This window comes from Somniosus microcephalus, chromosome 5, assembly GCF_052327205.1.
Source record: "Somniosus microcephalus isolate GS21.2 chromosome 5, FLI_Smic_1.0, whole genome shotgun sequence".
In the NCBI taxonomy this organism is placed as follows: domain Eukaryota; kingdom Metazoa; phylum Chordata; class Chondrichthyes; order Squaliformes; family Somniosidae; genus Somniosus; species Somniosus microcephalus.
Window position 1 is genome coordinate 43,221,624 of NC_140991.1, and position 25,413 is coordinate 43,247,036.

General features: G+C 41.5%; 1 protein-coding gene across 10 annotated transcripts in view; it reads right to left on the reverse strand.

Annotated features, from left to right (window-relative positions):
* Window positions 1-3,784: 3,784 nt before the first annotated feature.
* The window catches only part of LOC147117016 (disco-interacting protein 2 homolog C), a 597,563-nt gene continuing 575,934 nt past the window's right edge, over window positions 3,785-25,413 (reverse strand). For all 10 annotated transcript variants that reach the window (XM_085987581.1, XM_085987586.1, XM_085987582.1 and 7 more), the window contains 5 exons: window positions 24,020-24,077; window positions 15,857-15,931; window positions 13,787-13,961; window positions 13,427-13,550; window positions 3,785-9,299 (listed from right to left, as the gene is read on the reverse strand). In XM_085987581.1, coding sequence (XP_085843707.1) covers window positions 9,047-9,299; window positions 13,427-13,550; window positions 13,787-13,961; window positions 15,857-15,931; window positions 24,020-24,077 — 685 coding nt within the window. In that variant the 3' untranslated portion in view covers window positions 3,785-9,046. The remainder of the gene's footprint in view (window positions 9,300-13,426; window positions 13,551-13,786; window positions 13,962-15,856; window positions 15,932-24,019; window positions 24,078-25,413) is intronic.

Genomic DNA, 25,413 nt, shown 5'->3' on the forward strand with positions numbered 1-25,413 from the left:
TGTGCCCCTGTCCCAGGCCCATTTCCGGGGGGTGGGGAGGAGAAAGAGATATTTACATATTTTGGGTGAGTGCCCAATTTAAATACAGATTTAGATTTTAACAGCATCATGTAGAATGCAACCTTTCAATCAATAATCGCTGCCAGATCTTCTCCCGTCGTCATCTGCCATCCCTTAGCCCAGTAATATGGTGCAGCATGTTCATTTTTCTTCTATTCATAAAATAGTTTAACAAAACCAGAATGAAGTTCAGAAAGGAAATCCTTGAATGGTAATGTTGGTATATTGTAGACACATAAATGCAGGGAATTCTTGTATTTGATTGATTGGGTATTTCAGTGCCAAATGTTAATAATCACACCCGTTGTCAATTCCTCTTGAACAGGTCAGTCAAATTTAAATATAAAAACAATCCCGTATCAAAGGTTCCAAGGCTACTGGCTCTTCAGGTTCTATTCCAACAGAATTTACTGTTGACGCATGACCGCTGTTGGCAAGGGCAACAATAATATTCCTAAAAATGCCAGTTGCAGAATGTTAACAGTAGCTCCAACAGCTTCGGTCCTCTCCAAATACCCAGTTCCATTTGACAGAATGCATTCTTAATATCCTAGCACGGACGACAATCACAGCAGCTGTGGCGTGTGCAACTGCCAACACGAGTTTTCCACAGCCACAAACCATCACAGCTTTTATACTCTCAACCGGAAAGCAAACAACAACAAAAATCTCCATTCTGTGTTTATATGCATTATATTTAATTCCAGGCTACATGGGCATAGAGACTGTGATTGGGTCATTTTCATTTCTTTTGTTAGGAGGTTCTATCACCAGTACTGATTGACATGCAATGAAATAAATAGAAAGGCTACTTATGCAACAGAATTTTCATTGACTGCAGTTTTTTTTAAAATGCATGTTGCACCTTAACAGGAGAGTTAGTACAGATGAAAAAAATCGAAGCAACACAATATTACATTAATAGACATATTTGAAGGAGAATGTAATCACATCATCGGTAATCATCCCCAGTCATTCCTTTTTCATTCCAGCCAGCCAAAGATTGTTATACTGGACAGAATACATGAGACATTACTTCCCCTCAAAGAGGAGGCACTGTCCAAGATAACTCAAATCCAGTAGCAACCCCCCCCCCCAAAATGTCATGGTCGGGAGATGACACCCACCTGAACCCATACCAAAGCCTAGTACCAAGCCCCATGTGGCAAAAGAATGGGTCCTTGAGCTCTCTCCCTACAACCCCCACCCACTATTAAGAAGGTTCACTCGGTTAATCCCAGGGATGAGGGGATGGACATATGAGGAGAGGTTGAGTAGATTGGGACTCTACTCATTGGAGTTCAGAAGAATGAGAGGCGATCTTATTGAAACATATAAGATTGTGAAGGGGTTGGATCGGGTGGATGCGGGGAAGATGTTCCCGATGATGGGTGAAACTAGAACTAGGGGACATAGTCTTAGAATAAGGGGCTGCTCTTTCAAAACTGAGATGAGGAGGAACTACTTCACTCAGAGGGTGGTAGGTCCATGGAATATGCTGCCCCAAAAAGCTGTAGAAGCTACATCATTACATAAATTTAAAACAGAAATAGACAGTTTCCTAGAAGTAAAGGGAATTAAGGGTTATGGGGAGCGGGCAGGAATTTGGACATGAGTCTAGGTTCGGATCGGTCATGGCCCTGTGGGTAGCGGAGCGGGCCCAGGGGCCGTGTAGCCTGATCCTGCTCCTATTTCGTGTGTCTAATTCTGTTAGATTCAGGAGATGGTTCTGTGATAGTGGATTGGCGGTTAGGATCAGATCAGCCATGATCTTATTGAATGGCGGAGCAGGCTCGAGGGGCCGATTGGCCTACTCCTGCTCCTATTTCTTATGTTCTTATAAGACACAAAGGTTTTCCTTAATTGCCTGCTGCCAACTACTCAATAACTCAGCTCAGTCCATAACTATATAGTTGCAAACTAATGTCCATAAACAACAGTAAACCATGAGTAAACATCAACATTGTGCATTTATATGGCAGCTTTAATATTGTAAATGTGCCGTGGGCATTTTCCGAGAGTAACAAATGGTCTCCAAGCCATTCCTTAGAAAAGGCTACTGACAACTTGGTTGAAAAGAGGTTTTGAGGTTTTTAAAGTTGCAGAAAGTAGAGGGATTTGGGATTGGAACTCCAAAGTAGGTCCAACGTGGCTGAAGAGCCACCAATACTGGGGCAAAGCAGGGGGGACTGCATTTAAAAAGCCTCAGTCAGAGGACCACAAGGTGCAGGAAGAGCTAGAAGGCTGTAGAAGGTTACAGAGGTAGTGTGGAGAGAGGCCATGGCTGGATTTGAGGATGATGATGTGTTTTAAATTTAATGTTTTGAGAAAGGTGGAGATGGGTGTTTGGGACTATGTGGGACAGGATATATAAGACTACATTTTGGACAAGTTGGTGGATGGAAGATGGGAGGCCAGTGAGAAGATGCTGGAAAATTGAGCTTAAAGTTTACAAAAGTAAGCATAAAGGTTTCAGGGGGCAAAAGAGATGAGGTACTTGTGGAAGCAGGAACTAGGCAATCTTAGTGATGGATAGGATGTGGGATTTGAAGCTCCACTCTTGGTTAGGCAGGATGCCAAGACCTAACCTGAGTGTGTGGCTGGAGAGGGGATGGACTCAACGGTAGGAAAGTGGAGTTTATGGTGGGGGATTGAAAACAATGGCTTTAGTCTTTTTGATGTTCAAACAGAGTTCAAACAGCACGGTGGCATAGTGGGTAGCACTGTTGCCTCACAGCGCCAGGGACCCGGGTTCGAATCCGGCCTCGGGTGACTGTGCAAACTCCACACAGACATTCTCCCCGTGTTTGCGTGGGTTTCCTCCGGGTGCTCCGGTTTCCTCCCACAGTCCAAAGATGTGCGGGTTAGGTTGATTGGCTATGATAAATTGACCCTTAGTGTTAGGGGGATTAAATACATGGGGTTACGGGGATAGGGTGGGATATGTGTTGGTGCAGGCTCGATGGGCCGAAATGGTCTCTATCTGCAGTGTGGGGTTTCTGTGATTTCTGTGAGAGGGAAAATGTTGGACAGGAGTTCTGAGAGCATGAAGGTTGTCATAGGATCAAGGGAGGTGGTTGAGGAGTAGAGCTAGGTGTCAGTGTACATGTGGAAGCCTGTGAATTATACCACCAAGGGGCAGCATATAGATGAAGAAGGGGACCTTGGGGGACCCTGGAGGTTGTGGTGATGGGTGGGAAGAACAATCATGCTGGAGATGTGTTTGCTGCAATTGTAGGAAAGGAAACACACAGGGTAGTCCCATGGAGCTGGATAACAGGTGATGGCATTGCCATTGGTGTCAAGGGCTGCGGAGAGGTGGCGGAGGACAATGATGGATACCACACTAAGGTCACAGCTGTAGAGGATGTCATTCTTGATTTGCTTAGGATAGTTTTGATTCTGAGAGTAGGGCAGAAGCCAGATTGAAGGGATTCAAACAGGCAGTTTTGCAAAAGGTGGGCATGGATCTGGGCGGCACGGACATGTTTGAGGTTAAGAAGAAAGGGTTTAGAGTTCAGTCAGTAGTTGGAGTAGTGGTGGTTGGGTAGTTGGGTCAAGGATGGATTTTTTGAGGAGCAGGGTGATGATGGTGGTTTTGAAAGGGAGTGGGTTGGTGATTGAGGAAAGGAAGCCATGATGATGCGAACTAGCATAAGGGCCAGGAGAGGTGGGTAAGTGCTTAGTTGAGTAGGGAGGTAATCAAAGTAACATGAGGCTCCAATATGTACCAACAGAGTTGCTTTTATTAAAAAAAAACACAATTTTACTGCATTTCAAAAATGTTAATTGTACAATATCAGTTCTGAAAATATAGTTTACAAATGCAAAATAATCTGGCTTTACTTAACAAGTGTTGCTTGCAACTACACAATACAATAGAATAGTGATTACGGTACTCGACTAGCAATCCAGAGGTTGACTGGTCAAATGAATGGCAAGTTATGAAACAGAATTCAATAAATCTGACTATTTGTAGGCTGGCACTAAGAAAATAACCACAAGCTCTTATGTTGTTCTAAAAACCCAACTGATTCACTGTCCTTCAGGAAAGGGAACCTTTCACATCTGCCCAGGTTGACCTACATGGGACTAGCCCACAGTACATGACTCTTAATGCTCTCTGAAGTATCCAACATCATCATCTTCTCAGGGTAATAAATACAAATTCATTGTTGACCAAATCTAAATGTAAAAAATCTAAGCAATAACTACTTTCAATTATTGACAAAAACTAGCAAGTCGAGCTTTTTTTTTTGAACCTCAGTTCAAAACACTTTACTTCTCAAAGTTGGATCGCGGGTGTTTTGAGAAATCTATTTAATGTTAATCATAATTATTTGCAGAGGTTAAGGAGAGCTGAAATAGGAAAAGCGAGGTTAGGATAGCAGGAAATATTGAAAGAAATGTCTAGCATTTTTATTAACATGTCTGCAGAAAGCAGATAAGAAAGGAAATGACGGTCTGTTGAAAGATCCCAAAAAGTGATATGATATCAAGTACTGAAAGGATATCAAATATACTAAATTAGTTCTGTGTGTTCAGGGAGATCATCATGCGCAGTCTCCCCAGCACAGAAGTTGAATTTCGAGTGGAGGAAGTACTAAAAGAAACGGAAATTTCAGAGAAGGTCACTGACAGACTGAGGAAGGTAAAGGCGGGCGAGGCACCTGGCCTGGATTAGCTTCATATGAAGGTACTTGAAGAACTGGCTAGCAAAATCAATCATGTCCTCGCCACTATCTGTAGTGAACCATTAGAAATCAGTAGTAGTGCCCGAGGATTGGAAAGTAGCTGACCTAACAGCAATCTTTAAAAAGGCCATAGGGACAATCCAGGAAACTACAGGCCAGATTCTGACGTGGATTGAAAATTATCTAAATCAGAGAAAGCAGAGTGGTTGTGAATGGAGCTGCCAATATGGTCAGTGCTGGGCCCATTGCTGTTTACAGTGTATATAAATGATTTGGAGCTGGGTGCAGAAACAAAGCTGTCTAAGCTTGCAGATTAAACCAATTTGAGGAAGGAAGGGTTTAATTAATGGGGATCAAGCAAGGTGAAATATAAAGGGGATCTGGAAAAATGGGCTGATGAGTGGCAAATGCATCGAGAATGTGGACAAATGCAAGGTAATGAGATGAGAAGGGAAATAAACAGTGGGAAAAGAAACCAAATGGTTCTAGGCTATTGGACAGCACAAGAGAAGGAGCTGAGGATATTGGTGAGTAGCTCACCGAAACCAACACAGCGTGCATCAATACTGAGGAAAGCTAACCAGACACCGAGATATACAGCTAGAGGGAACAAGCACAATTGCCAGGAGTCTGTACAAGGCACTGGCATGGCCACACCTGGAGTAGTGTGCACAATTTTGCTCACTATACTACAGCATTGGCATCCGTGCTGTAAAAGGCCACTAAATTCAAAAGTACCTTAAGACATCCAAGCAATGAGGAAAGGTTGAAAATCCTGGAATTGTTTTCTCTAGAGAAGGGGACTCAGGAGATATTATTTCCAGTATTTAAGATTCTTAAGGGAATAGACAAATGGAACAATTTGCATTTATATAGCGCCATTAACACAGTAAAATGCCCCAAGGCGCTACACAGGAGCGTGATACCGAGCTACGTAAGGAGATATACCCTGATAATATATTCAACATTGCCATAAAACCCTAGAGCCGGGGACAGAAACAAGCTTAGAAAAGGAAGATGCGCAGACAGTTTAAATTTAACTACATTACACATGTGAATAAACTACCCAGGGAAGCAGCTAGTGTGAAAACAAGTTAAGGGAGAATTGGATAGACATTTGAGCAATTGGGTTATTGAGGTATTAGCTTTTAGGACCAGTCAGATAGGCTTCAGGCTTTTCCACTCGTATGTCTCATGTACTAGGCTGTTTGTATAATATTATGCCAACCTTTATTTTTGGTGTTATATATCCAAGAACTGTCATTCTCCTGTTACTTGTCTACAGCCAAAGCAGCAACTATTTTGAATCTTTGGGGAAAGGATCTCATCTAATCTTAAAGAGGATGCAAATTGAAGGCTACAGGAGTGTTAGCTAATTAAGGGCATTATTGGGGAAATATTTACACTGTTGAATGAAGACAGATGAGGTGTTTTCAGAGCAACAAAAATAAAAGCTTTTATTTGTTCATTTGAATATAAAACAGGCGTTATCACAGATGTACAAAGCGTATTGGTGGTTTAACATACAAGAAAGATTGCTGTCCTTTGCACAGTAAAATCCATCGTGATTGGTTGAGTACATGAAATTCTCTATCAGTCACCAGACTATACGACTCAACGCTGCTAACATTCAACTGATAAAGGGACAGTCTTCCCTTGGGTAAAGTGTCAAGCAGGATTAATAATAATAACAAGCACCATGAGGAATCTGATCCTGTTTTTGATTAATTCTGACATTATATGATCTTCATGTACCTTCCATTTTGTGTATGTGCATCGAGTTTGATTACATGGTTTTGTTTTACTTCAAAGCACTAGGTCACAAGACAAACAGTTTTTATACATTCTAATGCATGGTTTATCTATAGTAATTTTTCTAATACAGGACAAGCCTTCTTTATTGCTGAGTCTAGTAGGACTCTGGATGGTTGCTTCTTCCACTCTCACAACGAAACAAGAAACCTACTTCACTACAAATAGTAAATGTTAGACTCTCTTTACAAATGGCAGGTAGCAGAGGACACAACCAACCTGGCTTTGCAAATATGATATAAACCTTACAGGGGTAATGTTACCTAATGCGCTAGTTAAAAGCATTCATTTGGGTCAGAGAAAAAAAAATAGCAGCATTACTACCGCTGCTAGATATTCTACTTTACTTCCTCGTTCATGGCAAACACCATTTTCATACACCGGAGGATATTCAACATCCATTCAACTCATTAAGACAGCCCAGTATTGAGTGTTTCACACCCAACCAGATAGCTCCAGGGCTGCCTGTCACTCTAAACTGGCAAGTGTTCTGTTAATCTTCAGCAATGCTGCTGTCATAGCGCAACAGAGCATTGAACGGTTTTATCTCAAAGCAACAGAAAAATGAGATGTTTGTCGATCTGTCTCTGCTTAACTTGCACCTCCTACCAGTTAATCGCAAAGCAATATTTCCAAGAGCTGAGGGAAATTAACTGCAGACCAGACCCGCCCAACTGGAAGCAGAGGGAAGAAGGTCTTGCTTGACAAATGGCAAATAACCTGCAAAGGGATGGGGGATGGAGTTAGAACAAATATGGAGGAAAGGGAAAGTTGTCAGCCACCAATTTTTTTGTGTACACTGCACCCGATCAGAAAAAAATTTAAAAACCTGACATTTTAATGTAAAATATATTGTTGCAAAAATTTTAACTGTACAAAAAATTAACACCTATTCTTGTACATTAGTTTCTTATATCCTACATTTTAAATTAATATTTTAAAATGTATTTACTGGCAAAACGGCTCTTTTGCAGCTAGTTATTTTATGATCTTTTTCAATTCTTACAAACCCATAACAAGTTAAGAAAAAGCTTTACTATAAACACAATTAGCAGCAGTAAAAAGTTTGAAACTATCATAAATAGCTGTCAGTTCGGAATCTGAAGTCACACTGGGGCATTAAGCATGTACACATCTTAAAAACCACACAATCTACTCTGTTTAACCTGCCACATGTGGAGAGTCTAACAACAGTGTATGTGTGCACATGCCAACACAAAGTTATCAATGAACACCAGCCAATCTGGCACAAGACAATTTTTTTTTATTGATTTTTTTTTCAAATTTTTCTTAGTGCACTTTAAACCTCAGTTAATTCACAAGCATAAAGATGTCCATAGATCTTTTCACAAGCTGGTATCTTCTGACGGAAAGGTGCTTGCGTGTCACTTCACGCGCTGAGATACTGCACCTCTGAGGTGGACCGAGTGAATAACATGACCTTTGTTCATTTAAAAACTGGGACACCATGCAAGTAAGAATTACTGCATTTTCAACGTTCCTCCATTGGTAAAACCATAGATCTGGTGCGTTATCTCGAATATAGTGTGCTGATGTGAAGCTATCCACATAAAATAATGCAACACTTTGCCTCTTATTAGCAAACATTTAAAAGAGTAAAACATTCTCAAATGTCTTTTCTCTTAATATACTTCTAAAGAGAACAAAATAAATTAAAACTGTTTTGTACATAATTACACGATATGAAGTTACTCAGTATTTTTTCTCCTTTTTGTAGTACAATGATATCATCACACAAGTGAAAACATAACTGATATCCTTTTACTGGCTGCACCAACAATCTACACCCATATTGTTAGGTAGCAGACACCTCCTCCTGACTGCCTTTTCAGGTATTCCAAGCCCTGCTTTGAGAGGGAGCCTATGATTTAGGTGCAACTGTTAAGGTGCTGACAGGGTGGATGTTACTCTCGTACCTCTTAATATCAAATACCAGACATATAAGAAAAAAGGAGGGGCAAAATATCCTAAATCAGTCATTTCTAGGTAGAAGGTTCCTTGTTTACAACTTTTTGACAATTTTTGACCAAATCTCAAGAATCAACAACCTAAAATACTTGCTTTTGCCACAGTATGTGAATACATAAAAAGCACCCCCTTAGAGGGCAGATTAAAAAACGTAAGCAACTTCAGCTGATATAACTTAAAAATACAGAGCGCAGATAGTACACTTACTTTAAAAGCAGTTAATCAACCAACAAGCAAGAAATAGGCTCCATAATGGGCCCTTGACCTTCAAAGGGTTGTGTACTTATCATTGTCTTTGCCTGTTAAACGTCTGTGGTACAAAGGAATAGTTTCACATCTTTGTGGCGAGTCACTAGTGCTTGCAAGTGCAGAAAAAGTCCCTCTGTGGAGCAAGTATTGTCTTTCGGTTTCTGCACATTTTGTGGTGAACACCAAGAGTTCTTTTTACATATATACATACACATAGTTAATGGAAGCCTTAGAACAAGAGGCTACATGTTGTAGGCCACATAGATAGGATCTAGTTGATCTGCCAAAAACCCATCCCTTAGATGCATGCGTTGCTTTTCTCCACGAGAGTTTATAGGGATCACTCCGACATCAACCACAACTACTACTCCTACAATTAGGTAATGTTCCTCCAGAACCACGTTAGTGACCAAAGGAACAAGGTCCAAAGCCTCTTGTTCTGATCCGTCTAGCTCCACCACCACCACCAAAAGATTTGTCCAGGTAAACACCGCACTGGAGGAAAATAAAAAGAGAAATAAGGAGGAAGCAATAATCCGGTGTTTTGTTTGGAATGAAGCAAAATAAATTATACATCAGATTTAAGCTATAAAGAAATGGGTGAATTTTAACACTGGTCCACAGATTTTTCTTCTTCTTTAGCATCCCCTTATTCACTATCTTGGTTCACCAGAAGTCTCATGCAATTGTTTGTTAAACACATGAAATAAACGTAACTACTTTTCCACTACAATCACACTGTGGACGACCCTACAACATGTGCCGATCCATGACCTCATCCTGGATCAGATCAAAACCTGGTTTGCTAATAGCAACTTATTTTTCCTCATCGAGGTCACCCTGCCTAACTACATGTTCCACCAAATTCACCACCATAACCAATTGAGCTTTTATCACAAGATTTCACTTCAATCTGCCTCTTATTATTCCACTTCTTTCGCTTCCAAGCAGCTCAACCTTTACCACACATTCCCACCTCTCTTTCCTCATTGCCTACCATTATTCAAAGCCCCTGGTGACTTCCTCACTGAAATTTCAGCTTCACATTTCTCACTCAATCTTTGCATTCTCAATGAATTCACCTAGACCTAAATTCTCCTTGCCACCTCTCCTCCAATTCATCTGCTCTTCTATCCTCACTAAATCTCACCCTACCCGTCAATCTCCCCCCCCACACCCCATGCAAGACCACCTCCTCAACATAGGGCTTCTCCACCTCCGAAGTCTTCATGACTGACCACTTCCTTGTCTGCCTTGCTATCCACATCACCTTTCTTGCCCCAACCTCCGCACCATCACCCTTCATCCCTGGAATTCTACCTTCTGGATCCCCCTCTAGCACCTTCTCCAACTCCCTCTATTCTACCTGCATCCGCCATGATGCTGTTGTCTCCTTTGACCGACACAACAGGTTCCTTGCTTCCTCTTTCACTAGCTTCATCCTCACCAGATAGACAATCTCCCATCCTCATTGCCTCTCTTGGTATAACACCATCTTCATTTCCTCAAGTCTGAGGGGTGTAAGCTTGGATGCACATGTAACATGTCTGGTTGTCTATTGCCAAATCTGTCCCTACCACCTGAAAAAAAAATATCACTCCTCCCACCAATGTTCCCTCTTTTTTTTTGGTTGCGCGGCCCCTTCACAGTTTCACGCATATTTACACTGAAAAAGCCGGTCCCAGGCTGCACGGGACCGACAGAGAGCTGCGCAGCTTATAGGGAACGTTGCCTCCCACTCAATGGCCAAATTATCCTAGAGGACATGGGTAATTTCAAACTCCTTTTCAAGTCCTTTCCATCACCACTGTCTACTTCCACCTCCAAAATATCACCCATCTCTGCCCCCATCTCACCGCTATTGCTACTAAAACCTTTATTCATGCCTCCAGGCTCTATTTTTCCAATCTCTTCCTCACCAGCTTGCCAAGCTACATTCTCCTTAAACACCAATCTTGCTTTTGGTCATCTCCATGTATTTCCCCCATATTCAGTTCTGGCATGGAAGTACTGCAAAGCACTTTGGGCACTTTGTTACATTAACGGTCCTACATAAATCTAAGTAGCCATTGTAAATCATAGAAACTTACAGTACAGAAGGAGGCCATTCAGCCCATTGCGCCTGTGCTGGCTCTTTGAAAGAGCAGGCAGGCTTGGTCCCACCCACCCCGCTTTTTGTCCGTAACCCTGGAAGTTCCTCATCCTCAAGAACCTGTCCAACTCCCTTTTGCTTCCACCACCTTTTCAGGTCGAGCGTTCCAGATCCCCACAACTCTCCGAGTGGAAACATTTCTCCTCCTCTCCCCTCTCGATCTTTTGCCAATGATTTTAAACCTATGACCTCTGGTTATTGACCCACTCGCCAGAGGGAATAGCTTTTCACTATCTATTCTCATCAAAACATCATCTTGAAAACCTCTATTAGGTCAACATTTAACCTTCCCTGTTCCAAGGTGAACTGTCCTAACTTTTCCATCTTCTCCTCACAACTGAAGACCCTCATCCCTGGTAAACCTCCTCTGTACCCTTTCTAATGCCATTACCTCTTTCCTGAAGTGTGGTGCCCAGAAATGTCCACAATACTCCAGCTGAGGCCTAACAGTGATTTATAAAGTTCTTACATGATCTCTTTGCTTTTATATTTTATGCCTCTATTTCTAAACCCAAGTAAGCCATATGCTTTTTTTTAAACACCTCATCAACTTCCCCTGCCACCTTTAAGGATTTGTGCACAAGGTCTCTCTGCTCATCTACACTTTTCGAAATCCTGCCATTTATAGTAGACTATCTTCCCATATTAGTCCTCCCAAAGTGCATCACTTCACACTTCTCTGCATTGAACTCCATCTGCTATGCTTCTGATCATGTCACCATCCTGCATTTGTCATCCTGAAGTCTACAACTATCCTCATCACTATCTACTATGTTGCCAAGTTTCATATCATCTGCAAACTTTATAATGCTGCTCCCTATACCCAAGTCTAGGTCGTTCATAAAAATTAAAGAGAGTTATGGACCTAAAACTGACCTTGGGGAACACCACCACAAACCACTTCCCAGTCTGAAAAACATCCATCCACCACCACCCTTTGCCTCCTGTCACGGAGCCAATTCCGTATCCATGCGGCACTTTCCCCTTAATTCCATGGGCTTCCAACTTCTTGATAAGCCTCCTGTGTGTCACTTTGTTGAATGCCTTCCGAAAGTCCATACACTGCACTACCTTGATCAACCTTCCCTGTTACCTCATCAAAGAATTCAATCAACTTAGTCAGACGCGTTTTGCCTTTAACAAATCCATGCTGGCTCGCCTCGATTAACTCATGCCTTTCCAAATGAAAGTTTATACACAGGCTACTTTGGAAAGTTCAGTAGAAAGCTGGTGAAAACAATTGGTACCATGGCTGCTAATTCCTAACCAATAAGTGATATTTCTTAGCAGAATTAGTTTGACAAAGAATTAAATAACACACTTTTGCTGTTGGAAGGCTATCAATTAGGGTGTAGGATTAGAAAAACTGACAAACTTGGTAGGGTTTATACCCACATTCTTTCAAATCCAATCTCAAATGTTCATGTCTGTGTCGACTCCTTACTGGAGCAATCCAAAACTTTTCCCGGTCTCTCCCCATACCCTTGAATCTTCCTCCACTTCAAATATTTATCTATTTTTCCCATAAAAGATACAATAGTCTCTGCTTCAGCCGCTTCCTGATGCATAAAGAAACTTTGCCTAACCTGTGTCCTCATTCAAGTGCCGATTTTAAATTGATGATTTCCCCCACCACTAGCTCCCTAAGCAGAGGAAATAGTCTTTCCCCATTCACGTTATCAAAACCCTTCATCATTTTCAAAGCACCTATTAAGTTTCCTCTTAGCCTTCTCTGTTGCAGTGGAAATAGTCCCAGTATCTTGAGTCTCTCCTCATAACTATCTTTTAGCCTTCCCCATCCTTGGCACTTTCCTGCTGAATCTATGCTAATACACTCTTAATGACTTTAACACCTTTCGTATAATGGGCCGTCCAACACTACACAGAGTACTCTGTGGCCACACCTCCCACCACAGCACAAGTAGACTTTATTAAATGGTGTACGTAACTTCTCATTAAAGGTGATCGTTTCCACCCACTTCCCACCAATAGCAGCACTTGCTCACATCATTGTATCTCTTGTATCTTTTGCCACTATGAACTTTGCATTTGTCACCTATTGGCCCATACGTTTTGTAGTTTCATATTTAAATCTCCAGGGTCTTGTATCTCTATTTCCTTGCAAACAATGTGTATAATTCATGCTATCTTCAGTTGTAATGACAAACACCTTAATATCATTCTTATTCTTTGGGTAAGAATGAGGTTTTTAGTTTTTTTTGGAAGCAAGGCAAAAGAGGAGGTGGTGCAGACTTGCCCTGGAGCCTCATTAAAATTATACACCCCTTTTTAGCAGGAAGATGGATGTCATTGCAATCTAAGATGACTTAAACAGCCATTAGAGAATAATCTGACCACAGAAATGATACTTAACATCACAGCAGAATAGATTGAAAGAACCAATTTCATCACTTACAGAAATATCCTATACTGCTCAAAACAAGAAAACTCCAGGCTTAGAAACACCTACCACTCAGTGATGCTCTTGTGGGCACGAATCACAGATGTTTCGATATCAATGGGATGATACCTCATTCCTCGCAGCTCCATTGCTTCATCCAAGGCACCCACAACATACAATGCATCATGTCGCTCTAACAAAACACAAATTATGGACTTCATCAAACCCATTTTTGAAACTTAAATTATCACAATTTTCTAGTGTATAGCGAATAATGTGTCCGAAGTTACTGAATACAATGCTAGATCAGGAAATGAAGTAAGAACAAGGAAAGGTAATCAAGCCCAATAAGAGGACATTTTAAAAACAAAAACTGATGATTCATTACTCTGAAAATTTGGATATGTATTACTGCATTCTAGTCCTTACCTCCATTTGCATCAGTAAGATCAGTCCGTCTAAGAAATCCCAAGTAACCTGTTCGGGCCCATACAGTTTGTGTGTCTCCAAAACTCAGACGTGAGTTAAAGTGATCTGACTGAAGTGATTCATCTCCATAAATGGTGAAATATCCACTAGCGTTATGAGCACTGTGAACCCATATCTGTTCGTTTGAGAAAAGACACGAATCACTGCTTTGTCACAATCCAACAAAATACTTTTTTTTGCAATTTTGTCATTCAATCTCTATAATGAGTTCAATTCTAGCTGTGACGTGCCTTGGGACATTTTTCTATGTTAATGGCACTATTCATATTGATATGAATGGAGAGAGAGAGAGAGAGAAATAAAGAATGAAAGAATGAACTTGCAGGAAGTCAATGAGCAGCAACCAGGACCACTGTAGCCATCATAAATTGGTCCAGACCACTCATGAGCAACACCAGGGGAAATTTACTCGCAAATGTTTTACAGTTCAATAAAAGTTACTTCATGGGAGAGAGCTTGTTTACAACAAAAGATAGAACATTTAAAAGGTATTTACAGAGGCTGAAGGAATCACTGTTACATTCAGTGTATGTCATTTGTGTACTAAATAATGAACTGGGTTCCTTCTATCTGTGATCATTAATATCATATTTAAAATACAAACTAACGTTTACAAAATAAAACTGCAGTAGGAGTGGGAGAAATGGCTAGAAAGAATTGAAGGAGAAAGTAAAACACAAAGAGAGTAAGAAATATCAGGAAGCATATTTGAAGAAAAGTAAAGATTGCTTAGATAGGGTCTTCCTCAGTCTTCAAATGAAGCTGGGTGTTCACATTCAAGTAGAAATTTGCATGGAGAGGGGGGAAATCCTGGAGTTTACTGTCAAGTATAGTTGTACACAATCCATTTTGTCCAGGTGATCTTTCCTCACTGTACGAAATAGAAGGCCTCATTTACAGCTATGTCCTTAGCACTTTCACCAGAGGGGGCAGCACTGGGACCTCTAAAATATGTTGAGGGCCATAAAAGATACAAAGAAAATAAGCTGCTCCAAGTGAAAAAAGCCAGAGGTATTCCAGCTGGTGGATGGCCATGTGAAGATAGAACTTCATTCAAAGAATGAGTAAAATTTATACCGGCAACTCCTAAGCTAACTTTCTTATTTGTCCAACCCCATACACAAACAGAAGTCTATCAAAGTAATGAAGGAAGTGGGGTCAGAAAATCTAACTCAAGAATAGTGAAAGTAAATTTGGAACAGATGTATGGGGAACTTTTTAAATCAAAGAGTGAGAATTATCTAGCAAGTTATATATAAGAGCGCCAAAAACACGGTGGCATAGTGGTTAGCACTGTTGCCTCACAGCGCCAGGGGCCCGGGTTCGAATCCGGCCTCGGGCAACTGTCTGTGTGGAGTTTGCACATTCTCCCTGTGTTTGCGTGGGTTTCCTCCGGGTGCTCCGGTTTCCTCCCACAGTCCAAAGATGTGCGGGTTAGGTTGATTGGCTATGATAAATTGACCCTTAGTGTTAGGGGGATTAAATACGTGGGGTTACAGGGATAGGGTGGGATATGTGTTGGTGTAGGGGTTACGGGGATCGGGTGGGATATGTGTCGGTGCAAGCTCGATGGGCTGAAATGGCCTCTATCTGCACTGTGGGGTTTCTGTGATTAACCCTTCCCGCATTAACACAATTAGCTGCCATGATGTCTAAACTTTGATGACCGAATGGCCTGTTCCCAGCTCTGATATTTGTTATGTTCTTCAGGCTGGCTTATTGCTCTGAGCTGGTAGACAGCACATGGAAAGGCAGGCAGGGGAAGGAATGATGTCATGCAAATGAAATCCACATGCCTAATCCTACACAGCTGCTAAACCCAACTTTCTCGGAAATTGTTTTGGTGTAGCCAGAGTACATTAACTCATTCAGAGCGGGTGCAGCTTCGACTTCGACTACCTTGTGCTATCACACTGCCCGCCCGGTGAATCAGACATTTACAACACAAGTAAAATTACATCTCAAAAGAAAATTGTTTTTAAACTGAAAAAAACATTGTTCACAATTCACCTCTCCAAGGTGCGAGTCTCCCAGTGGTCCTTTCGTTTCAGGGTTGGCAATGATTATCCTCACTCCGGGCAGTATCTGTAAGGCAGTTTACAAGGCTCAATATCAACAAGTACAATACAAGATTTTTTAAGGTATGAATTTATGGCAGGCACAATTGTACATTTCACAGATGCTTGATTACGAGGGCAGTCTCTCGAATCTAACCTGTACAACCAGCCAACAGCACTATGAAGGATGCTTCTCTGCTTTTAAAAACCTGGACATTAACGCCATAATAGCAATGAATAAAAATTCTAATTACTTCTGTTTTTTCTCTCGGGGTGAGTTTGGGGAGGTCTGTAGGATTTTGTTTGCCTTATTGGTGAACCCTAGCCAATCAGTTTTTTGCCCTCTTAACAGTCAAGTAACCGAGACAAGTAATGGCCAAGGAGAGTAATCCAGCTCGAAAGAGTGGGAAATTTAGGAAAGCAAGCGCAGCAGTGAATTTGCAGAGTCAATTATAAAATTCTAACAGGACTAGACGCAGGAAGGATGTTCCCGATGGTCGGGGAGTCCAGAACCAGGGGTCACAGTCGAAGGATAAGGGGTAAGCCATTTAGGACTGAGATGAGGAGGAATTTCTTCACCCAGAGAGTGGTGAACCTGTGGAATTCTCTACCACAGAAGGCAGTGGAGGCCAATTCATTAAATATATTCAAGAAGGAGTTGGATATATTTCTTAAGGCTAAAGGGATCAAGGGATATGGGGAGAAAGCAGGGACAGGGTACTGAGTTTGGATGATCAGCCATGATCTCATTGAATGGCGAAGCAGGCTTGAGGGGCTGAATGGCCTACTCCTGCTCCTATCTTCTATGTTTCTATGTTTCTAATTCACTGACATGGCCATTTCCAGATTTTGAAAGATTGTTTTATCGATTCACAACAAGTATTTGTTCTTAGGCATTTAATCAACCTCCCAGGAACAAAGATAAACTTTGCAACAACACAAAAAGGTAAAGTGCGGTGGATGCTGGAAATCTGAAATAAAAACAGAAAATGTTGGAAATACTCAGCAGGTCAGACAGCATTGCTGGAGAGACAAACAGACTCAGCATTTTAGGTCGATGACTTTTCACCGGTTCTGATGAAAGGTCACCGACCTGAAACGTTAACTCTGTTTCTCTCTCCACAGATGTTAACCAGCATTTTCTGTTTTTATTACAAAAGTAAAATACAATTCAAGTTTTACAAATTGTGTGCACTGTCTATTTGTGTAGATTGCACTGAAAATTCCGTAGGCCTGGATTTTGCGGTTGGCAGCGTTCCCATGGAGTACGCCGCCAGCATCCGAATAGAATATGAACTTACTTCATGGGGACCCTCCTTCACAAACTTGCTGTTTGATGCTGCATGTAGTGGGCAGCGTAATGGTTCATGGATCCCAGGGTGCAGCGTGGGGAAGCGTACCTGGGATCACGTGGGCCTGGTGCTCCATAAGAACATAAGAAATAGGAGCAGGAGTAGGCCATACGGCCCCTCGAGCCTGCTCTGCCATTCAATAAGATCATGGCTGATCATCGACCTCAAACTCCACTTTCTCGCCCAATCTCCATATCCCTCGATTCCCCTAGAGTCCAAAAATCTATCTATCTCAGCCTTGAATATACTCAAAGACTCAGCATCCACAGCACTCTGGGGCAGCAAATTCCAAAGATTCACAACCCTCTGAGTGAAGAAATTCCATCTCATCTTGATTTTAAATGGCCTACCCCTTATCCTGAGACTATGCCCCCTCGTTCTAGACACTCCAGCCAAGGGAAACAACCTCTCAGCATCTACCCTGTCAATCCCCTTCAGAATCTTGTATGTTTCAATGAGATCACCTCTCATTCTTCTAAACTCCAGAGAGTATAGGCCCATTCGACACAATCTCTCATCATAGGACAGCCCTCTCATCCCAGGAATCAATCTAGTGAACCTTCGTTGCACCGCCTCCAAGGCAAGTATATCCTTCCTTAGATAGGGAGACCAAAGCAGTGCACAGTACTCCAGGTGTGGTCTCACCAAGGCCCTGTACAATTGTAGCAAGGCTTCCTTGCTCTTATACTCCAGCCCCCTTGCAATAAAGGCCAACATGTCATTTGCCTTCCTTATTGCTTGCTGTACCTGCATGCTAGCTTTCTGTGTTTCTTGCATGAGGACACCCAAATCTCTCTGAACACCAACATTTGAAAGTTTCTCACCATTTTAAAAATATTCTGTTTTTCTATTCTTCCTACCAAAGTGAATAACCTCACATTTCCCTACATTATACTCCATCTGCCACGTACTGCCCACTCACTTAGTCTATCTATATCCCTTTGCAGGCTCTGTGTTCTCCTCACAGCTTACTGTCCCACCGAGCTTTGTATCGTCAGCAACCTTGGATACATTACACTTGGTCCATTCATCTAGGTCATTAATATAGATTTGTAAATAGCTGAGGCCCCAGCACTGAACTGATCCTTGCGGCACTTCACTAGTTACAGCCTGTCAACCTGAAAAAGACCCATTTATCAGGAAACAGAAGGTCTCTCATTCTTTTAAACCCTCATTACTAGAGCCTTCCGGGATTCAAATGTGCATAAACATTGACACAATACATTTTTGTAGCATAAGTGTATTTTTAATTAACAAAGTTGGGTTACGAATGGGGATGGCGATCTATGGATCAATTCAAACACCTTAAAAGGTACACTCGGATCACAGTATATTATACAGTCCAACTGCTGAGAATATACTGGGGAAGGGCCCCAACAAAGAACTGCATCAATAGCGGACCGCTGCTCTGATGGTCTGTAGTCTCACTGCATCTTATTTAATAATGGTCTCTTTGCATTAGCCACAGACTTCCGTACAAAATCTTGGCTATTTTATGGAATGCAATGGGGGGGAAAAATACAATAGCACTGCTTCCCTCCAAGATAACCAAACGATCTGAGATGAAAATGATGTTAAAATATGCAGAACGATGCTTTGGATCTTTTGAAGTATCCCCTTACGCTGATGCAAAACATCACCCATAAAATTCCGTAGGTAATTGCTGGGCAGTTGGTGGGCAATTCGCCCAACTCTGCGCCAGCAATGAGGATTTCCCCATCGGTGCGGATCATCTGTCAAGTCGTAACTTGACAGATCGCAAGTTCGGGATTTAGCGCATGCGCTGAAATCCCGGTCTTGCAGTCCATTTCAAAAGCGGCATGACAGCATACTCGAGTACGCTGTCATACCCAACTGCTAATTCTGGCCCATAGTTATATTAATTTCTAGGCTAGAACTGGCTTTTCCAACAGAGTGGAAGAACCATCAGATCTAGGGGGTGCAGATATAAAGGTCTTTAAAGGTAGGAGTGCAGGTAGAAAATGCCACAAAAAAAAAACCCAGAAGGATTCTGCGCTTCATAAATGGGAGTACTGAATATAAAAGGAAGTGATGTTGAATTTGTACAAAACATTGATTGGGCACCCATTCTGGGTTCTGGCCACCCATTACAGGGTAAACACAAGAGCCATGAAAAGGATACAACAAAGATTCACAGGAATTATATTGGGAATGAGAGGTTATAGTTTTGAAGAAAGGGTCAACATATTGAGGCTGTTTTCACTTGAACAGAGGTAGTTAATGGGTGGGATTTATTAGACATTTAGAGATGTCAAGAGAGAACTTACATTTATATAGCATCGTATCAAGTCCTCAGGTTGTCCCAAAGGCCAGTAAAGCATGTGGATGAATAGATTTAAGGAATTAAATGTACACAAAATACCTGGAATACCTTGCAATCCGCAAGGAAATGGGTGAGGAAAAAGACAAGCTCCGATTAATATTCATAGGAGCTCCATAATTACAGGAGCTGAACCAGATGACTGGAGGACAGTGAATGTAATTCTGATATTCAAAAAAAGGAGTGAAGCAGGAACTCTAGGAATTATAGATGTCAGAAAAAATACTTAATTGTGAAAATGCTCAGGAGCACTTATACCATTTTGTTATTGGCATTCGTTCAAAAGTGCACAAGTTATAGAGAGTAGTTAGGGTGGACTAAGAAGTAGTAGGTCATGTCTCACAAATCTACTGGATTTGCTTAGAAGGTAATTAACATGTGTCTGAGGACAATGGAGTTGATATAAACTACTTGGATTTTCAGTAGCTACTTGGTGAAGTTCCGACATATGAGGCTTTGAGAGAAGGCTCAGACAGCAAATGGATGTTTTCCGCTGTTGTTTTAATGGCATCAAGTTTCAAAGATCGGAATTAAAGCTAGCAGAAAACCAGGAGATAAACCGAAACCACCAGTTTGATCCTTTTCTTTGCTACTTTCTGCCCAAAATAAAAGGGGAGTCAAACTGGTAAAAAAAACGGTTGAGACATCTGATATTGCTCATTAAGGCCACGTTAATGAGAGAGATGGGGGAGATTTTCTAACTTCTTCTTTAGCTCTTCCTGTATTTATCTTAAATTTGTCTCCTCTTATTAATATTTTGCTTACCAGTTTATCGTTATTACCCTATCATAACTGCTCATAACCTTAAAGACCCATATCAGGTCTCTGAATCTCAATTCTAATGAAAAAGCCCCCAATTCTCAAGTCTCTCTCATAACTGCGACCACACCGCCCCGCGCCCCCCATTCAAATCACTGCTAACTACCTAGTGAATCTACAGTGGACCTTTTCCATTGTTTTACATCCTTCCTATCATAGATAACAACCAATACTCTGCACAGCTGTTTTTGCAAATCATTTACTTAAGGCTAAAAACACACAAAAGATTTGATTATGCAGAAACTCAACTTTTGAAGTACAAATAATTAAACTACTTAATTTCAGTGAATAAGTTAAATACTCACTACGGCCCCAATATTCCTCTCTATAGTACTTGGGGCAGACTCACGTTCGCAGGTATTATGGAGAGGAAAAAAGGGGGCAGAGAGGTGTTACTTTGGCTCACTGTCTGCTTTACGTTGCCCCGGGATTTCTGGGGCTTTGCCAGACAGGTGGCCTCAGCGTTGCACCTACAATAGCCATAGGGCAAGGGTTGCCATGGAAATGAGGTAATAAAGGGAAATCCTGGCCCTCTGGATGCCATCTCCTTCGGATATGACAGAAGGGCAACCATTTTGAGGGATACCCAAATAAACTGACATTAGGCCTTGTAGCTGGAACCTCCTCAGATAAGGTTTGAGCGAGTCAGGCCACAAGACAAAGGAGGCCAAGGTCTACTTTCTTCCGAAACTTCTCCTTGGATTTTCAGGCCTGGAAGCATTCTGGCTGTTCTCCAACGACAGCCGGAAGTCTCCGAAGCTGGTGGCTAATCTTGCAACTGCCTGTAACTGCATCCATGTTTCTGTCCCTATTTGCAAACGCAAAGGCCCTGCCAGATAGTGAGTTTTCCATCGGGTGGGGTTGTGAAGGAATAAGCCATATAACCTATTCAGAAAAATACACCATTCTATGAAAGAATTCTGGCCTTATTAAAACATGACAAACTGGGTCTGGAAATCTAGAAACCCAACGATGAAAAAGCTGCGATAGTATTCTGGCTATTAAGATAAGTTGTTGACACTGAATCAATAACCTTATTGAAACAGAAGGTTAAAGGCTCCTGAAGTCTGAATCTTTGGGAACAAGACAATAGTTACCCGATACAAGGTGTTCCAATTTACACCTCGTAAAGAAGTACATAAAAGTAACAAACATCTGCCTTCGTAAAGATGATACTGGGTGGAGCGCACCTGCTGTTGCACCAGTTTTTATGATAAGCTTAGCACACCTAGAGAGGAGACATGCTTCTGTAGTGTTACCAGCTGAGGTGACTAAGAACTGCAGGGGTCAGCAGAAAAATGACTAGAGATAATTAGCTTACATCAGCAGAAAACCTTAAAGGAAATACCACTGGAAAAGGGTATAAATATTTAACTCTCAAATGGGATAATAGACTCGCTTGAAGGGGCAAAGCAATTCTCAGACTTCAGAGGCGGCTCTGTAAGTCTACAACGCTCTGTATCTCAGGGATCAAGGTACTGTATTTGATTTTGGTGGATATCCTGAATAAAACTAAGAACTGTAAAACTGTAGCGAAGTTAAGATTTGAGAATAAAGATCTCTGATAGTAAGGTTGAAAAGCTTTCCCTTTTTGGAACTGTTAATGTTGCGATTGACTCATCAACTGTAAAATACATGTCGGTTCTTGAATAAATCTATATAGTTTTAGAATTGTCTCACATAATACTTCTGTATCAAACTCGCGAACTCAATCTCTGTACACTCTTTGGTGAGGAGTTGCAGAATTCTGGGGGAGTTTTCCGGACCCTCATAATATCCGGAACGTTACAGTCTAGCTAAACTTATTAAAAAAGTGCTATCTGGAGGACAGTCACATTTTCAGGTTGTTCCTTTCCTTTAGGGAGAGATAGTCCGGACCTTTAGAGCCAATTAAGCGTCTTTAGGATTCAGCTACCTCAAACTTTAGTTGAAAGTGAACGTCTGAGGAATATGCCTGATCCGGGGTAGCCCTAAAGGAGCTAGGACTAGTAATAATCCTTTCAGGGTGACCAGGTCATACAAACTGGCCCAGCCCACCAAATTCGGGTGCTCCGAGACCTTATCAGGTACTGTATACCTCAAACAAACTGCACCTGTCCAGCATTGGGGGAAAGGGTGGCGAGGAGTATTGCAGTCCATATCTTTAGTTAAAATTCTAAATGAGGTTCCCTCTCCAACCCATACATCTACTGCTGCCAAGAAGAGGGATGAATTTTACGCAAATCTGCCCAAGTCAGCTGCTAGGAGTTATGTGATAGTGGCCCAGGAATGACTTGCTCTCCCCATGTGAGATAGCTGCTGGTTTCCCTTTCATACACAGGGTTACATACATAGGATATACAGCACTGAAACAGGCCATTCGGTCCAACCAGTCCATGCCAGCGTTTATGCTCCACTCGAGCCTCCTCCTGTCTTTCCTCATCTAAATCTATCAGCATAACCCTCTATTCCCTTCTCTCTCATATGCTTGTCTAGCCTCCCCTTAAATGTATCTATACTATTCGCTTCAACCACTCCCTGTGGTAGCAAGTTCCACATTCTCACCACTCTTTGGGTAAAGAAGTTTCTTCTGAATTCCCTATTGGATTTCTTGGTGACTATCTTATATTGATGGCCTCTAGTTATGCTCTTCCCCACAAGTGGAAACATTCTCTCTGTATCCACTCATTAAAAAAAACCTTTCATAATTTTAAAGACCTCTATTAGGTCACCTCTCAGCCTTCTTTTTTCAAGAGAAAAGAGACCCAGCCTGTTCATCCTTTCCTGATATGTATACCCTCGCATTTCTGACATCATCCTTGTAAATCTTCTCTGCACCCGCTCCAGTGCCTCTATATCCTTTTTATAATATGGCGACCAGAACTGTACGCAGTACTCCAAGTGTGGTCTAACCAAGATTCGATACAGGTTTAGCATAACTTCACTACTTTCCAATTCACAGCAACACACTTGAGATCAGTGCATTCCCCCATATTACTATGGGAGCTGTGCACTTCAATACAATGCAACATCGCACTAAGGGGAGAAAGTAAATTAATAGGAAGGAGTCTCACCTTCAAAGTAAATAAATAATAAAGGCAGGTTGTTGTTATTAAACACGGAGGAATGAGAAGACTGGTTGGCAGAAGCTGCCAATACACACTTCTTTCAGGTCAGGCTGAACCCAGCCAAGACTGATAGATTGAAGATCCCCCTGAATGAGTCTCGCATGATATTAATGTGTGGTAGTTTCAATTCAGTTCCTCATGGACAAGAATAAACAGCACAAAATAAACTAAATTGGTAATCTCAAGCATAAAAACAGCTGGTATTCCAAATGTTATGGTGGTGCAGCAAGGGGTGTTTATCTGAGGTTCAGGCAGAGGCACAGGGTCTTCACTTTCCATCGCGTCTCTGCTATATTTGACCCGGGATAGCTTGAAGTCAACACCGATGGCCAAAAGTGGTCAAATGTTCTATTCCTTCTGCGCGCACATATTCACCTCGATGAGCATAAAAGCTCAATACGCATATTTTTTTTTTAAAAACCACCTGATTGCAAACATTTGAATATTTTACTTTTTGATTTTAAATCCGATATTGCGAAGTAAAATCTGTTACTCACTTTTCCAGACTCCATGAGTGGCAGGCTGTGAGGGGATCCTCTTTCCACTAAACGGACCCTGTAAGCAACAAAGGGTTAAAAAACCAATGTCTTGTATGCTTCTGCTAACAGCTATTCCCATCTTGTGCAACGCGCTAAACTGCCACAAATATATTCAACGGCCATTTCACAAGATTTCTCCAAAGGTATGTTTAGATAATCTGCTGTGAAATCAATAGCAGGAAAATCAACTAAACAAGGAAAAAGGCAACAACTCCAGCTCTGCAGTTATTTAATCGACCGCCAGAACACCCTTCATCACATTAGGTTTCTCATTTGCTTTTCTAGTGCCTTGGTACTCAATCACAGGAAGACACATTCTTGTCAAACTGCTTTAGGATCAATAATTCTTTTCAAGATAACTATCCGTTTTCCTATCTTCTGCCAGCCATAGTCCATCGCTGACTATTTCTCTATCCAATCATCTGATAATAATTGAAAATAAAAACAAGAATTTATATACTACATAATTTACCAAACGTTGGGAGTAATTTAAAGTCCTCACAGACACCAATTATCTATTCGACTGTGCGCATTTTTATTTTTAATAGACTACCATCTTACTGTTATAGACTATGCACTCAATTACAACTCAGGGATTTTCACACCCAAAATGATTTGGGCTACGCAAGCCGAAAACTTAAATGCAGCAACCTTTAGCGATGAAGCAATAATTCTAACAGCACGTTTAAAATCACATTTTTTGCTGTATGTTAAATGTACCATGCAATTGTAGGTCTTCAGTAAGCATTAGGCTAGTCAATAGACATAGGATTTCCATAAATACACTTCAATCAGATTCTGTGCAGTTGCATTCATCAATAACAGTGCTTTGTCTTCCAGTGATGTATGTAATTTAAATAGCAGAAATCATTTAAAACCCTACTTCCCACATTGCATGGTTCAGTTAATTGATTTGTTCCACTAGGACAGACTTTTCCAACAGCTTGCCTGTCCGGTGTTTTTTTGGTATTGATCTTTAAAGTGCAGTCTATAGTCTGGTTAAAATTGATCAAATAAGGACCATAGTTTTATTCACTTTCATATTTCTAAGTGGTGGTCATACCACACTCGCCTCTACCCATATAACAATATTAAAATCTACTGTTTCTCCCCAAAGCCCTCAATGTTTCTGTGCAGGCCACTGTGTAACGTTCATGTTTCCCCGCAGCCTACTCCTTCTCTTCCTGCTGGTTCTCTGTAACCTCTTACCAACTTCCTGATGTTTCTCTGCAGACAATGACCTAGTTCCCTGATGTTTCTGTCTAGCCTACTCGATGATGTTTACGTTTCCCTGAAGCCTGCTCCCCGATGTTACTCTACGGCTTACTATCTAGTTTCCCCATGATTCTGTG